At 47.1% G+C, this 15,333-nt stretch overlaps 1 protein-coding gene and 2 non-coding genes across 9 annotated transcripts in view; all 3 read right to left on the bottom strand.

Moving 5' to 3' along the window:
* EIF4G1 (eukaryotic translation initiation factor 4 gamma 1) overlaps nt 1–15,333 on the bottom strand; it is a 91,766-nt gene that overhangs the window by 20,315 nt on the left and 56,118 nt on the right. For 6 of the 7 annotated variants that reach the window (XM_063306351.1, XM_063306350.1, XM_063306356.1 and 3 more), the window contains 11 exons: nt 14,944–15,036; nt 13,023–13,089; nt 9,058–9,924; nt 8,243–8,331; nt 6,255–6,429; nt 5,681–5,814; nt 4,803–4,922; nt 4,360–4,533; nt 2,806–3,003; nt 2,178–2,324; nt 654–890 (listed from right to left, as the gene is read on the bottom strand). In XM_063306351.1, coding sequence (XP_063162421.1) covers nt 654–890; nt 2,178–2,324; nt 2,806–3,003; nt 4,360–4,533; nt 4,803–4,922; nt 5,681–5,814; nt 6,255–6,429; nt 8,243–8,331; nt 9,058–9,924; nt 13,023–13,089; nt 14,944–15,036 — 2,301 coding nt within the window. The remainder of the gene's footprint in view (nt 1–653; nt 891–2,177; nt 2,325–2,805; nt 3,004–4,359; nt 4,534–4,802; nt 4,923–5,680; nt 5,815–6,254; nt 6,430–8,242; nt 8,332–9,057; nt 9,925–13,022; nt 13,090–14,943; nt 15,037–15,333) is intronic. The other variant, XM_063306354.1, reaches the window with a different exon arrangement.
* On the bottom strand, nt 4,676–4,752 carry LOC134500605 (small nucleolar RNA SNORD66). Its single transcript, XR_010068278.1, has one exon. It is a non-coding gene; the product is annotated as a small nucleolar RNA SNORD66 (small nucleolar RNA).
* LOC134500604 (small nucleolar RNA SNORD66) lies at nt 6,118–6,194 on the bottom strand. Its single transcript, XR_010068277.1, has one exon. It is a non-coding gene; the product is annotated as a small nucleolar RNA SNORD66 (small nucleolar RNA).

The raw sequence follows: 15,333 nt of genomic DNA, 5'->3' as shown, positions 1-15,333 counted from the left end.
CCGGATTTGAGGCAGGGGGTGTAATGCTAGATCTCTGGTAGGAAGCAGAAAAGCAAGCCCCAGCACTGAGGAGCATACAATATATTTGCATTTCTATCTGGCATACTGACTGGTGTACGGTGGGGTCAGAAGAGGGAAGCCTGAAAGACCTAGCCCGGTTCATTACTGTCAGCTGGTCACCTCTCCTCCACAAGAGTAGGCCTAAGGCAATGGCTATGGCGCTAGCATTCAAAAGGTGAAGCGGAGGAGCGTGACAGAAGCCCCTCTACTGCTTTTGTGGGCTGTGCATTAAAAAAAGGGTTCCTCAACCTTGGCAACTCTAAGCTGTGCAGACTTCAACTCCCAGAATTCCCCAGCCAGCTTTGCTGGCTGGGGAATTCTGGGAGTTGAAGTCTGCACAGCTTAGAGTTGCCAAGGTTGAGGAACCCTGCATTAAAAGGAAGCCAAGGTAGACTCCTGGTGTCTTCCTGGACACATCCCTAGAGCTTTCTCGGCAAGCACTCCAACCTGAAGATCAAGCGTGGACACTGAAAGTGCTACGATGTGCTCTCTGTACACTACCCGAGGTATGTGTCCAACGCAAAGGGCATCGGATGCCTCTTAAACGCAAGAGAATTGCCGCTTTCTCCCCTCGGCAGCAAGGGGTGAAGTACCTTGGCCTTCTCAAAGTCCAAGTCTTTGCCAATGGTAGTGAGCAGTCGACATAAACACTCCAGTGACTCCTCATCGTGGTTCTTCAGCAATTTCACCACACAGTCGTGCATGATGGCTTCTGTCAACATCTTTAGTTTAAAGAGCTCCCCAATGAACTTAATGTTGCCAAGAGAGCGCCGGCGGGCTTTGTCCCGGGCTTCATCCAGCTCCTCTTTTAGACGGGTTTTCTCTTCAGGCTACCGAGCAAACAGGAGAGGAGATTAACGATGTGTAAGATTACATGAAGTTAATATTAATAGTTTATTAAGTAATTCACGTGCTAGCCCACTATCAAACTTTGCCTACTGCTACACCACCACCCATTGGTGATTACAAATGCACAGAACATTCTGTTCCTAGAAAGGCACATTTTGCATATCTCTAGTGTGGAACAACAACCCCTGCACAGTAGTTCCAACGGAGAAATAATACCTGCTTCAAGGTCACCAGAACAGCTTTAGGGCTGACCAAGGTTCTGAACCAAATCCAGATGCCCTAGCAATGTGCCACCTTTCTAGCTCATACCCTAGAGAACTTTTTCATCTTAATAAAGACTGGTCTCAAGTGGGTAGGAAGAGCTCTCCACAGCTAGATTGTTGGGTGGCAATAATAGGACCTCAAATTTCAAGGCTGGAAAAGTAAATCTGTGTGAAATTGTGGGAAAACTGCAATTCAAATTAATTAAATTAAAAATTAAATTAATTAAAAAACTAAGGCAACAGGCTAGAAACCAGGAGACTGAGAGTTCTAGTTCCGCCTTAGGCATGAAAGCCAGCTGGGTGATCTTCGGCCAGTCCCTCTCTCTCTGTCCAACTCACCTCACAGGGTTGTTGTTGTGGGGAAAATAGGAGGAGGAAGGAGCTCCATTTCAGAATTTTTTTTAAACCACCCAAATCTAGAGAAGTTGCACATAAAAGGAATGAGTTGTAGCCTGAAAAATTGTCCATATCAGGCTGTTGTTGTTTATTCGTTCAGTCGCTTCCGACTCCTTGTGACTTCATGGACCAGCCCATGCCAGAGCTTCCTGTCGGTCGTCAACACCCCCAGCTCCCCCAGGGACGAGTCCGTCACCTCTAGAATATCATCCATCCACCTTGCCCTTGGTCGGCCCCTCTTCCTTTTGCCTTCCACTCTCCCTAGCATCAGCATCTTCGTATCAGTCTAGTGAGGCTCAAAACAACCTCTCCTTTTTCCAACAGGGATCAGAGTCAGGATTTCTCTACTAAGCATCTCTATGGAGACTTAGCAAGCTCCTAACACACAGGCAATTTCATGTTTAGCCACACCCCATACGTCCTCCCAATGGAATGTGGGGCAGCCTTTCAGCCAATCACGAGTCACCCAATCACTTATCTGTCCAATTAAAGAAGTCCAGATGATCCTATCATTCCCTTCTGCCCAACAGAAGGAAGCAGCCTAAAATGCCAGAATCTCTTTGATCTAGGAACCCAAACGCCAGATGCTTGTGTTCAAGCCACACTTACAGTAGCTGCATCATCCATCTCCTTCTGCTTCTTCTCAAAAATCTCATCATCATCTTTGTCTTTCTCAAACTCTTTCTGGCAGCGGTTCAAAAGTACCTTGCGAAAGTTGACCATGATGGTGGGTTTGTCAGTAGTTAGGACTTTTAGCTAAAGAAGGGACAGTTGAGGATCACAATGAAAAGAGAACCAGATAAACTCTCCATATGCCCATTGCTCCCAGCACCATACACAAGAATTAATTATCTGGTCACAGTTATGTCACAACATATAGCGTATGCTCATACAACCTTAATGAGTCCATTTTCTGGGTTTCCCAAATATATTCATCCATACATTAGCCAACCTAACTGAATTTGCCCAACGTTCAAGGCCACAAAAATCCTAACCAAGGTTAACATTACCCAAGCTTAGCATGTTGTGGTAGAGTCAACTAGGCAACCTCCAGCAACTCAATATTGGGGATTCCCAGGTTCTGGGAATGAAGCTCCCCAAAGATTATTTAAGTGGAGATATCCTATTTGACAATTGGGCTACAACCTTCAGTTATTAGCATTTCCACACCCCATCCTGGAGGGCACTTAAATCCATTGTACACCAGAGGTGGGCCTTGAGATCCTGGAGCACTTACCCCCATAAGGCAACGGCACATGTTGGCATAGGCAACAGAGAAGTTTGGCTCAGATATAGCCTTCTCAAAGATGAGGTCAATGACACCCTTGAGGCGTTCTTCTGTGTCAATGGACAACTCAGTAACCTGCTTCATTAGCTGCTGGAACATCTGTGGTGTCAACTTGTTCAGAATGCTGCGCACACGTCGGAACAGCTCCTGTGGGAAGGGAAGAGGGAACGAGAGGAACTCCACTGTGGAAGACACAATCGGTCTGTTTAACCTGCTGCTCCCTTCTGAAGCTTGGTGGAAGTGGCTTGTTCAGGGGCTGCAAAAGATGCCTGGAAGATGGCATCAAAGAGACGGGACCAGACTGAACTAGTTCCGTTGACAGGCAGGCCTCTGCAAATCAGAAGAACGTCGCTTCAAAGAATTCTGTGGAACTCAACTGGAACGTGCTTGAGCATTCTTTTTCGCTTGTGTTTAAGAGAAAAACTCTGAGGAGCAAACAGCTTCTTTCCATTTTTTTGAACTCAGTAGATTTTTGAATCTTTCTCCTCAAAAAGAACACCAAATAGTGTGTGGCCATAGTAAGCCGTGGTAGGTTACACAACTTCTGCCCAAAACACTTCTGTCCCAGAGGACAGATGATGTCAGAAAACTATGCACATTTTTAATGAGGCAAGCGCACGGGTGGGAGCAGAGCGGAAGTATCTCAAAACTGCATCCTTAGGAAGCAGGAAGTGCTGATGAGACACAGTACGTGTTACTGAGCGACATTCATTCTGTCTTTTAGCACCAAACCTCTTTGAGGGTATCACAGTCCTCCAGCTGTGAAACACTCAACGCGAAGTACTTAGGAAGCAAAAGAAATCATCCTTTGCACTGAAATATGACAGCCCTGAAAACCCTGCCCAGAACCATATGGGCACGAGGTCAAACAGGACAGGAGTGGCTTCTGCTCAAGCCCTGCCTTACTTCTTTACCAAGGAGCATCCTTGGACGGGAAATGCCCCACAACTGTCCATTTGTTGCTGGGAGAGAGAAGAATCATGAGCGATGAGAGCACCTGATGGCCCTAGAACGTCAAGACAGACTTGGCCGTATGGGCCGTGGGCAAAGAAGGCGGCCCAGCAGCTACGCTGGAACACTGCATGTGTGTGTGCTGGGAGCACTCATCCTTCCACATCCCACCTCTTAGCCTGCTGTCTTCCTGGGCTGATGGGAGCTGCGACCCAACTGCCTGAGTCTGATTCCTTCCAATTTTAGTATCAGCCGCTGCTTACTCATGTCGCGCCCTGTCAGCACAGCGCAAGCCTTTTATGGGTTCTCAACATGCTCGGGAAGCAGACTCCAAAGAGAGAACTTAGGATCTTTGTTTATCTTCTGTGATCTTGACGTTAGAAACCTTAGTGGCCAATGTGAATAAACAGTTGGTCTTCCTAAACCGAATCTCTGTGGCCCAAGCTGGCTAGTCTAGAGCACCCGTTCCAGGGAGCTAGCAAGGGAGATGCAAAAGCAGTAAAGTAGCAGCCACAGCAGGAACAAGAGGCCACAGAGCCCATCTCTACCTACCTGAGTTTTTAGGTTCTCAGGATCTTCTGCTTCGCTGGCCCGCTTGCTGCTGGGCTTCCAAGCCTTCTCAGCCTTGTTGAGCTTGACATCTTCATTCAGAGACACTGTAGCAATAATCTTCCGGGGCTCCTTTCTCAGGCTTTGCTGGGAACGCCGCTGCCCTGGCCCTGCGGGCTGCAATGCGGGACACGAGGAGAGAGATCAGTACTTCGCAAACGTTGCCCAGCCAAGTCTGCTGAACAGAAGTGTGGGCTCCACAACAGTGAGCTATTCTGCCACCCAGCCACGTTCAGCCCCAACAGAAAATGCTGACTGTCTGCTCAGTTCCTCAGTTCCATCAGAGAGCATCAGTGGCCCAGACACGATGGCACTAATTAGTGGTTCATCATGCAGACACAGAGGGCAGGGAACACCTCCCCAGGACATGCCTCAAGGGTACATACCGGCCCACGGTTGGGCGGGGTTGGGCGGCCCAGGTTGGCAAAAGAGGGCGTGAAGTCTGGTCCACAATTCATAGTGCTCAGGCGTACAGGGTCCAGGGGCCGCAGGGGCATTTTATTCACCTGTAAGCCAAAAGGCAGGAAAACAACTTCAAAGGCCTATCCCTTTCAAATGAGTAGATTGCCTATAACCTGGTCTCAAATTCTACGACTTCAAAAACACTGCAGACCTTCACAGCCTTGTGGGACAGATCACAGCACAGTCTTCTTTATCCCGCTACCCCCAGGAACTGCATTTAATTTATGGAATCACCTAGAACAGGGGTGGGCAATTTTCCTTGGTCAGAGTCCTTCCTGGCTCAGTTAAGGGCTGCACGTGACATCTCTGGAAGGGACAGAACTAAACCTGTCATCTCTGCGTCCCACCTCTGGGGGGAAGGTTTAATGGTGGCCGTGGGAATCTCTGGCGGGCAAACTGCCCCCATTTCCACCCTGCAATCCTGCTCCTGAGGCCCCAGATTTTGTGGCTGAGATTTGACCGCAAAATGACCTAATGTCAATGATGGATCTGGGGGTTGTTTTAGGGGGCTGTGGAAGTTGGGACAACCCAATGGAAATGGAAGCAACATGCCTCCCAGATGTTTCTTGCTACCAATCCCACCCTTCTTTAAGGAGACAAAGTAGAAAGATAAACTATAGGGCTAAAAGTCAACCATTGTGCCATTAACTTTTGGTGGTGCAATCCTGGGGCGCTGGGGGGCATAAGCAGCCTGCATCCTGGCCCCCGTTTTAGAGACTACAGCAAAAGTAATTCTTTGATCATCTCATGCAAAAAAAGGGCATTCTGTTGGACATCTGAGGAAATGAACTGGATGACAGACCTTTTCCAAGACCACATCACTGATATGGGGCAACCCTTCAGGCTTCTGCATACTAGCAAACATAAACTGAAATCCCAGCAGGAATTCCCGGTCATATCTCTTCTTTTCTTCTGGGTTCAAGGGCTTCCACTGATCTGTTAAGGAAAAGGAGGTAGGGAGCACAATGCTGAAAGCGTAGTATCCTTCAACTAGTTCACATACTAGATCAGTGTTTCTCAACCTTGACAACTTTAAGACGTGTGGACTTCAACTTCCAAAATTCCCCAGCCAGCATGCTGGCTGGGGAATTCTGGGGGTTGGAGTCCACACGTCTTAAAGTTGCTATGGTTGAGAAACACTGTTCTATATGTTTAGTGGCTTTAACATTCAAATGACTGGAGTGATGTAAAACCATGGCAGTAATCTAAGAAGAGCCAACCACTCCCGGGGTAATGAGTCTGCTCAGATCCTCAGTTCCATCACAGAGTATCAGTGGCCCAGACACGATGGCTCAAAATGGAGGTCATCACAGAAGGCTCAATGGGGAGTTACCCCATCTGTCCCAAATTGTAAGGGCTGCTCATGTCTGGCTCACCTTCCTTGTAGCGGTACTTCTGATCCGCTTGCTTGACCTTCTCAGGATCCAGCTTATCCTCCTTCTGTTCCCAAGTCTCCTCAGCCTCCTCCTGGGTGCGAGCTGGGGCAGGTTCCTCAGGCTCTGGGGCTGACACTGGGGGATTGTTCTCTGTCTCAGAGCCCCCCTTGCTGACCTAAGAGGGAAAGCAGAGAAGATCCCATGAAGGACAGAACTCGGCAGCACCAACACCCCTCTTTGCAGGAAGAGGTGTGTTATCCTGCAACTCCAAGCTCAAAACAAAATTGGTAACTTCTTCTCTGCCCCCACCACACGGGCAACTCAAGCCCATGAGATCCACGTGCAGCTCATGGGGGACCTCCTCTCATCTTATCCACCCAACAGCAACAACCTTCTAAGGTAGGATGATGTGTGAGAGAATGACTGGCCCAATGACCTCTGTGACTGAGTAGAGACTTGAACTTGGTCAAAGGCTGGCAGGTGAGCCACCACACTATACTGAGTTCTATCCTAATGAACATATTAAGACCCAATTAATTGAACCTGCAGGAAGCCCAGAAGAACAAAGGAAGCCCAAGTTGCAAACTTCCTAAATGTTTCTTCAGGGGTAGGGGGCTGCAGCCCTGAAGCTAGATTAGCAAATGCTCAAAGTTACCCTTGGCAGGTGCTCTGGAAACTCTACCACTCCAGGTTTTCTGGACACTGTTTTTTTTAAAACTCACTTTGCTAATTTGGACTTTTCTGTTTAAAATCCTTTTAACTTTTTAGCAATCACTGAAGCCTTGGGTGGCTGAGGATGAAGGAAGCCCTTTCTGTTCCTCATTTCAATTTTTAGTAAGATTTGTAGTATCTTCTGTCTGTGAAGTTATGAAGTCTTATACCAAAGATCAGCAACCATTTTAGGCACAGGCACCAAAATATCAAAAAATCAAAAAATAAGCAAATAAATAAATACATTTAAAAATATCAGATAATCCTAAATGAAAACAAATGCACAAGCTTTCATGGGAGACCACAAACATCTTTTTAAGATCTGGCAATCCCTGTTTTAGATCTTACTGGCCACCCTAGCCAAATTAATATTCTGTTTTTACCCCTCAGAACAATCTACTAGGAAAGGCTGCCTTTCATTCTGAGCAGCTTTACAGTAGCAAGGAACTGACTGTATTGAAAACACATGGTGATCAACATGGATCAGAGAATGAAGCTATTTTACAGACTGACAAAAAGAACTACCAGTAGGCAGCCTCCATATGCTGAAAGAACTTCTCACATTATCAAACATTTGAGATGTTTTAAGATCCATGATAACCACGGCATGCTGATGGGAAAAACAGATAAACAGAACTATTTCAAAAGACTGCAATAATTTTCAGCCAATTTGTACAGTATGTGTAGCCATACTGGTGTCTAAAAATGGTGACCATACAGTTTACAGAGGTTTCTAAAAACAAGAGCTGTGTGTGTGCACATGTGTGTGTGTAAGGGTCCACACACTCACAAGACCCCTCACCTCTTGAGTATGGCACAATCTTTTAACTAGAGTAGGATGGGAAATAGAAAAGAGGGTCAAAGGGGCAGATGTGGCACTGGGTTCCCTTCCGCTGATCCCTGCAAATTCTGTCCCATGCTTCCCTTTTGGCATCAGAGGTTTCGTAATGAAAAACTGAGCTTCTCAAAATGCTGAAACCTGAAGCCAGTGCTAAGGTGTGTGCCTGTGATGGATCTGTTGTAGTCAGACAACCCTAAATCTCTGGTGGTGAGGAGTAGGGGTGGGCATTTCCTCTGCCCCCAAACTTTACTTTAAAAACCACAATGAATTTAAGCACCTTCCTCCTAGGCACAATACATCCAAATTCCAAACCACCCCTTGGCCCTGGCAAGAAAATGTGACCTCTTTCCCTTCCTACTAGTTCCCTAATACCCAAGGATTCCTCAGGCATCCATCAATCAAAAGTTGCTTTCCCGATTCTATGCAGGCCACCCACCTCTTTGAACGCATCCAACAGGTCTCCAACAGCTTCCTTCTTGTTCAGGTCCTTCAACTTTCGCTTCTTCTTTGGCACCGATACGGCTACTAGGTAAATTATACAGAGATTGAGAAGCCTGAGCTATGGATTTGTCCTGACTAAGAACCTCCCTGACAAGGCTGGGAAAGGCACTCGGGGAAACAAACAAGCAGTTAGTGCAAAGTACTGTTCTGAAGCCATTTTCTATGGGTAAAAGGAGTGTTGCTCATGACGTGGACAGAGGATGCTGCATCCCAGAAAAAAGCTGTGGCGTTTCTCCTATCTACTCGAGATACTTTTGGACAGCAGCCCTTGAACCTTTAGTAAGATTGAAAGGAACCAAAGCATCAAAGGCAGAAGTGCCTGAACACTCTGAAGACAATTCTTTCCTTGGTGTACAGGAAGTACCACCCATGCATGGCATCCCATGGAGAAAAGCAGATGTAACCAATCCAATGCCCACTGGCACAAATGAAGGGATTATCTGGCACGGCATCCAACAGAAGACCGCGAAAAGCTAAAACTACAGGGATGGATTTTAACTTGGCCCAAACCGATTCTGTGAATTGCTCAAGGAAAATGTTCTGAGATGGTACTGAGCCACGTCTCCCAGCAGCCCCAGCCAGCATCACCAATGGTGAAGGATTCTGGGTGCTTCAGTTTAACCAGCCTGGAGGACTTGAGGTTTCCTATCTCTGTGTTACAAAAGGAAAACAAAGGTTCCCGCGCACTGCAGACTTCTCAAAGACTTGAGATTGCATCCAGCTGTTTGGGAAGCTGCTGCGGGTACTAACCTTGCGTAGTCACCTCTGTGGCCTCCAAGGGTGCTGCTGCTGGTTGGGCACTCTGCTCTGGCACCTCAACCGGCTCCTCAACCTCCTCCTCCTCTGGCTCCACCTCCTCCTCAGCAGCAGGTGCGGCCACCGGGACAACCACCTCCTCGGGCTTCACCTCCTCGGGCTTCACCTCCTCGGGCTTCACCTCCTCGGGTTCCGAGATGGGGCTGACGTCCGATTCGGGCTGCTCCTCCGGCTCTTCGGCCTCTTGCTTCCCTGGGGTCTCCAGCCCGTACGGTATGGCCTGCTCTTCCGGCTGAGCAATGGGGGACTCCATGGCTGGTTCTGGCTCACACGGGGGCACCTCGGGCACTGCCTCCACCAGCTCCTCCTCTAAAACTCCATTTGACTCAATGACCTCTTCGGGCGCCTCCTCCAGCGAAGGAGAAGGAACAGGAGGCGCACACGGCAGCGTCAGAGGAGGCTCCTCTGGCTGAGAAGCCTCCTGTGGGGTAACCACTGTCTCTTCTGCTACCACCTCTTCATCCACCGGCATTTCTGGTGGCTGGGAAGGAAGCTCCGGGACAGGGCTAGCAGCTACCTCTTCCCGAGGTTCTGTGTCCAAGACAAAGGATTCTGGAGGGGGCACAGGGCCCCCTGGCACTGTAGTGGTGGTGCTAATGGGCTCGAGGATACCTTCGGGGACCTCCAGCAGCTCCTCTCTAGTGTCCACAGCAACAGGGCTCTCTGGGCGCACCAGCGTCACAGTGGCCGGCTGCACAGGCTCCGCCTCTGTCAGGGGCGGTGGGGGAGATGGGGATGCTGATTTACTAGTCTCCAAGGACACCGGTTTACTTACTACTGGACTGGCCTTGGAACGTTCATCTGGTGTGAAAGAAAAAGAAGAGAGCAAAGCATTTAGTCCTCCAATGCATTCACTACTTTTTTTTAGGAAATGGCAGTCCATCTCCAAGGACGAAAGGACCCAAAACATCAAACCAGGCTGGTGAACAAAGCCGTGGCTGGTCATTCACCGTGAGAAAGAACTCCTTACAGTGACCAAGTTGGAAGGTTCCCCTGGCTCCACGTCCTTTCAGGTCTAGATAACCTTCCTGGATTCACAGAAGCAAAGGGCAGTTTTAAATGCACACATCTTGGGACGAAGATCTTCAATACACATCATCCGTGGAACGAGTCCCATGGTGAATCTGCCCACGCCTTACATCTGTTGGTTTCCATCCTGAATGGCTACGGCTAACAAGAGGCTACAGCCCGGTTAGCTGAGCTCAGCATGAGATGCTAGCTAACAACAGAGCTCTGTTTTAACTTCCCGGAAGACGCTAGCAAAGGAAGCCACAGTTTGACTGCAGTTTCTTAGCAGCGTAATTCTTTAGATGTAGCAGTAACTGCTGAAGTTAGACATTATTGTTGGCTTCACTGCTAAGCACCTTGGGGATGGATAGGAAGGGGAGCAGGGAGCTTGGGGGAAAGTCACAAGAGCTTGGCACTAGTATGCCAGGCTGTGATAGCAGCCTAAGAATGGTGGGAGAATACAGCAAAGAATCAATGGAAAAACTGGACTTGTCTATTACCTGATCTTCTTTAGGAGCTGCGAGAAGGCCTGGCCCACCCAAGCCACAATGCACAACATAATGAAAAGGAAGCACACTGAAAACTGGAATGGATTCAGACTATGATTGTGAGTAAAAACGGTTTACAAATCCTGCCTTATTCTGAGAACTCGGGGCACTTACAGGCATTTCAGTGTGCATGTGTCTGCCCACGCACATACACACACGTATACCCCTACTCACCTATGGTAACCTTAAAAGATCGTCGATAAAGGTGACTTGCACGAAAGCAGTGAAGAAAATAGCCAAGTGTGCTGGGGGACAGGAGAAGCAGGGAGGATGGTCAGGGAGAAGAGGACATTCAGAGTTACTGAAGCCTGGCTCCACCATTTGTAAATTAGGGAATGAAGCTGTTTCTGCATGGGGAGTCCATTTTGACTGCAGATGCAGTAATGCTTTTACAAAATGCCAGTTTATTAAAACTACTACAGTAAAAGTTCAAAAAGGAACAAGAAGTAAGGTTATCAAGCAAAAAAAAAGGGGGGGGGGGTTGTGCATGTGATAATTTGCCTTGTTTATATTAACCTAGCAAACTAGAGCCACATGATACCCAATTTGTGGGAAAGAGTGAAGCAATACGACATGCCTGTGCTCTTGACCTTTCCCAGCCCTGGCTGACTTGTTTTTAAGAAGTCTGCCTCCTAGTGGCCATAGACTAGAGAGCGCCCAAGATCTAGCACAGGTTGCCTGAACTGTGCTCATATCCATACAGAGACATCCTGCTGTTCCCTCTCAGAGTAAATCACGCAAAGCAAAACATAGAAAGGGAGGCAAGAAATGATAAGGCAAAGAAATAAGAAAAGGAAACGCAGTTGGTACATCTATTTTACATCTACATCGTTCTCTGCACCTCTCTTTCCTTGCAGATCAATCTTGGTTCCACCACATCCATGTACCACTTCAGACACTGCTTTGAGAATTTGGCCATGGCCAAATATCCTAGCAGAGATGCTTTTTAAGCCAGTTGTAAAATGAACTTCCAGCTACATGAGTTACACCAGCCTTCATTAGTAAGGGAAGTTTGGCTTCAAGATACTCAGTCTTTCTATATAGATACAAATGTCTACCATAGAGCAGTGTTTCTCAACCTTGGCAGCTTGAAGATGTGTGGACTTCAACTCCCAGAATTCCCCAGCCAGCAAGTAATGAGGTTGTTAAGTGAGTTGTGCCCAATTTTACAACCTTTTTGCTGTGGTGGTGAAGCGAATCACACAATTGTTAAGTGAATCTGGCTTCCCCCATTGACTGCTTGTTGGAAGCCCCCTGGGAAGGTCGCAAATGTGACCCCGGGTTGCTGCAACCGCCGTAAATACATGCCAGTTGCCAAGCGCCTGGATTTTGATCATGTGACTGTGGGGACATGGCACTTGTAAGTGTGAGGACAACTTGTAAGCTACTTTTCCCAGCACTGTTGTAACTTGTAACAAGCTGGCTGGGGAATTCTGGGAGTTGAAGTCCACACATCTTCAAGCTGCCAAGGTTGAGAAACACTGCCATAGAGTCGTATGAGACCAGGAATCAATTCACCTCAACATATAGAAAACTATGCCTTTCATCTTCCCTGATGAATTGGTTGAACTCTGCATTGAATGATCTACACATTAAACAAAAGAATCCATGCAATACTGATAAATAAGATACAAAGAGGAGCCAAACTTCCTGCTTTAAATAGTAGCAGCGCTTAAGGCAGATACACCCCACAGATTAAGGATTTGCCATTTCAGCTTGGAAGACGTGTTTTTCCATGAGGCAAGATCCCAAATACATTTGATTTTTTAACTAAAAATAATTGTTTAGAAGAAAGAATTAGCAACCAAGCAACTGTTACCTATTACTGAAATTGCTCTGCAGTTGGATCAGTTGCACAGCTGCCCTTTTGAAAAAGCTGTCAGCCAAGAATCGTTAAGAGGTGCATTTTAAACTAAGTTTTCTTCTAACCGCTTAAAAACCAAATGCCACGGCAAAACTCTACACCACAAGAAAAAGCTGAATCCGGCCACCAGTAAAGAAGTAAATTTAATTAGCTATGTCTTCCACAGCTATTTTGCATGCTCTGCTGAAGTCTGATCTGTTGGCAAATCACTTGTTTTTGTTCCAGGTAACAAGATTCCAGATGGACCAGGATTACGTATCCTAGGACCAGGATACTAGATTATACTGCAGTGAGCAGATCTTCCAAAGGTCTTGGAGCCACAAGGGGAGCAAACAAAACCTGCCTTTCTTTTCCAATTACACAGGAGTCTAGTGTTGTAAGTGCGGCCCCAGTCCCCTCTGTGGACAGACAAAAGGGGGCCGAGGCTGCACTTACTACACACACCGGCCCGTTCAGCCGTATCCAGCATTCCATCATACCTTGGCGGACAATAACTGCTACGTGGGGTGTCTCCCCATTGGCCTGTGGCTCTGAACCGCTTCCGGCCTAAGAAAACAGAGGGGGAAAGAAGGGTTAATGAGACCAGGAAAACAAGTATGGATTTCTCTCTCTCTTACACACACACACACACACACACACAGAGCAGATAATTCTAGCTACATCAGATATAGGTGAACCAAACCTCTAGGTCAGCATTTCTCAACCTTAGTGACTCTAAGATAGGTGGACTTCAACTCCCAGAATACCCCAGACAGCACAGCTGTCTGGGGAATTCTGGGAGTTGAAGTCCACCTACCTTAAAGTCACCAAGGTTGAGAAATGCTAACCTGGGTGTTGTGAAAGCAACTCCTAGAATTTTCTGGCTAGGAATTCCAAGAGGGTGGTTTCAACGTATCTCAAGGGCACTGGACTGGGAAAAGTTGAGCTGCGAGAAGATTGTGAATATCGACCGGCATGGACTTCTTAAAATCTGGTAAGAATCACTGCCTGCCTGTGTGCAGGAGGAGGCACAACTTCACCCACCCATGACACTAATCTTAAACAGCTGGATAGGAAGGAGATGGCTAGGTTCATTGTTATGCTGGGACTTTATAGCACTCTGCACAATGCCCTAATATCCATAAGCAAAATACATACACACACTTCATAAATGAAAACTGCAAAATGTTTCACCTCTTCTGACTTTGCAGTGGAATCCCATGCTCCCCAAGGAGGCTCACCAGCCTAATAAGCCTTTAATTTCCACACCTTTGCCACAAAACTGAGATGAATTTTTAATATGACCTCTTCTTTGTTAGACCCTTTGCGCAACAGTATAACCGTGCTTAAATTTTTACAGTTCAAGGTTTATTGCTAGCCATTAAAAAGAGACTTCTGTAAACCTGCAAAAAAACCAGGCCATCGAATTCTTTCCCGTCAGTCTCCAGCTCTAGCAAAATATCATCATCTGCAATTCCTGCCCATACACACTCTGGCACAGTTTGACAACAACGAACTTCACCATAGCCTCAATCTCTGCAAGAAGAAGATTCCCTGGGAGTGTAGTGCATTGGATCCAAAGTCAAAAAGGTGCTTTGGAGTGGGTGAGCCCACCACCCCTTTCCGCACCTCCTAAAAGAAGGTAGATTTATTCCTGGGATCATGCACCAGCCCCACAAAGCCTGGAAAATACACATTTGAGTTACAGAGGTGCCAACAGCACACCATCACCCATTCTGAAGCAGCTTTTTGGCCCTGGATCCCAACTACCCCTACTGGAGACCGTATGCGGCCTGACCAATTGTGGGGATACATCCTTATAAGAACCTAATACATGAACTGGCACTTCAGCATGTAACAACAGCCTTCCTGAGCCCATTTCTCCAAGTGCAGGGGTTGCAAACAGAACTCAGTTCTTCTCCCCGAAACAACATGGCTGTATCCACAACCCAGGCAACAGTTCAGATGTTTGGTCTGCAGGAGCTGTACACACAAGTGTTTAATTTCAGAAGATAATTGCAGAGAGAAGGAACTACAGACATTTCCATTAGAAGAAAGGATCTCTGACTCGGGTACCCAGCATTTGCGAGTAAAAGTGGATGGAAAAAAGCACAAGGAAAAGTACTGTTGAGTCAGCGTGGCTTGTCCTTGGCATACAGTACTTCATGAAGAAAGGCCAGCTGGAACTAGTAGTAGTAGCAGCAGCAATTGTTTTGTAGAATGATAAAAAGTGTGTACAGATCAGGTTGAATTATCTTCCTGCATCAAGGATGGACTACTAGTGCTCACCTGCAAAGAAAGTTGGCTGTGATTTAGTCCCAGAGGTTTTGTAGTATAAACATCAGAGAAAAGGTGCCCCTTATTAGGAAAAGTGGGACATGCTGGGAGGAGGAATGGGGTTGAGGAAGCAAACTCCCTTACCTGTGGTGGAGTTGGGGTAGAGGAAGTCCTAGCGCCAGACATTATTTCCTCTGTGATATCCTTGCCGCCCTGATTTGGATCTCGTATTCGGATCTGCCGGACCAGAAGGGGAAAAGGCAGAGAAAACTTGCTTTAAGCAGGGTAGACGAAGCTTGGAGAGGTGCCTACACACATTTTGGGTCTACCCCAACCATTAGGATGCAGACATAAACAAGAGCCCTTAATGAGTCAAACCCCCAATTCTTCAGTTCAAGATACAGTTCCAAAGAGTGGCCAAACTAACGTCATACAGAAATCATTAACAAAATGCCTGTGGGTCCCCAGCACCTGGATTTCATAACTCCTCTGAATGTTGTTAAACTGTGTGGGTGTCACCACTTGTAGATAATT

This window comes from Candoia aspera, chromosome 6 (assembly GCF_035149785.1).
Source record: "Candoia aspera isolate rCanAsp1 chromosome 6, rCanAsp1.hap2, whole genome shotgun sequence".
Classification (NCBI taxonomy): Eukaryota; Metazoa; Chordata; class Lepidosauria; order Squamata; family Boidae; genus Candoia; species Candoia aspera.
This window is presented reverse-complemented; position numbering and strand designations above follow the sequence as displayed.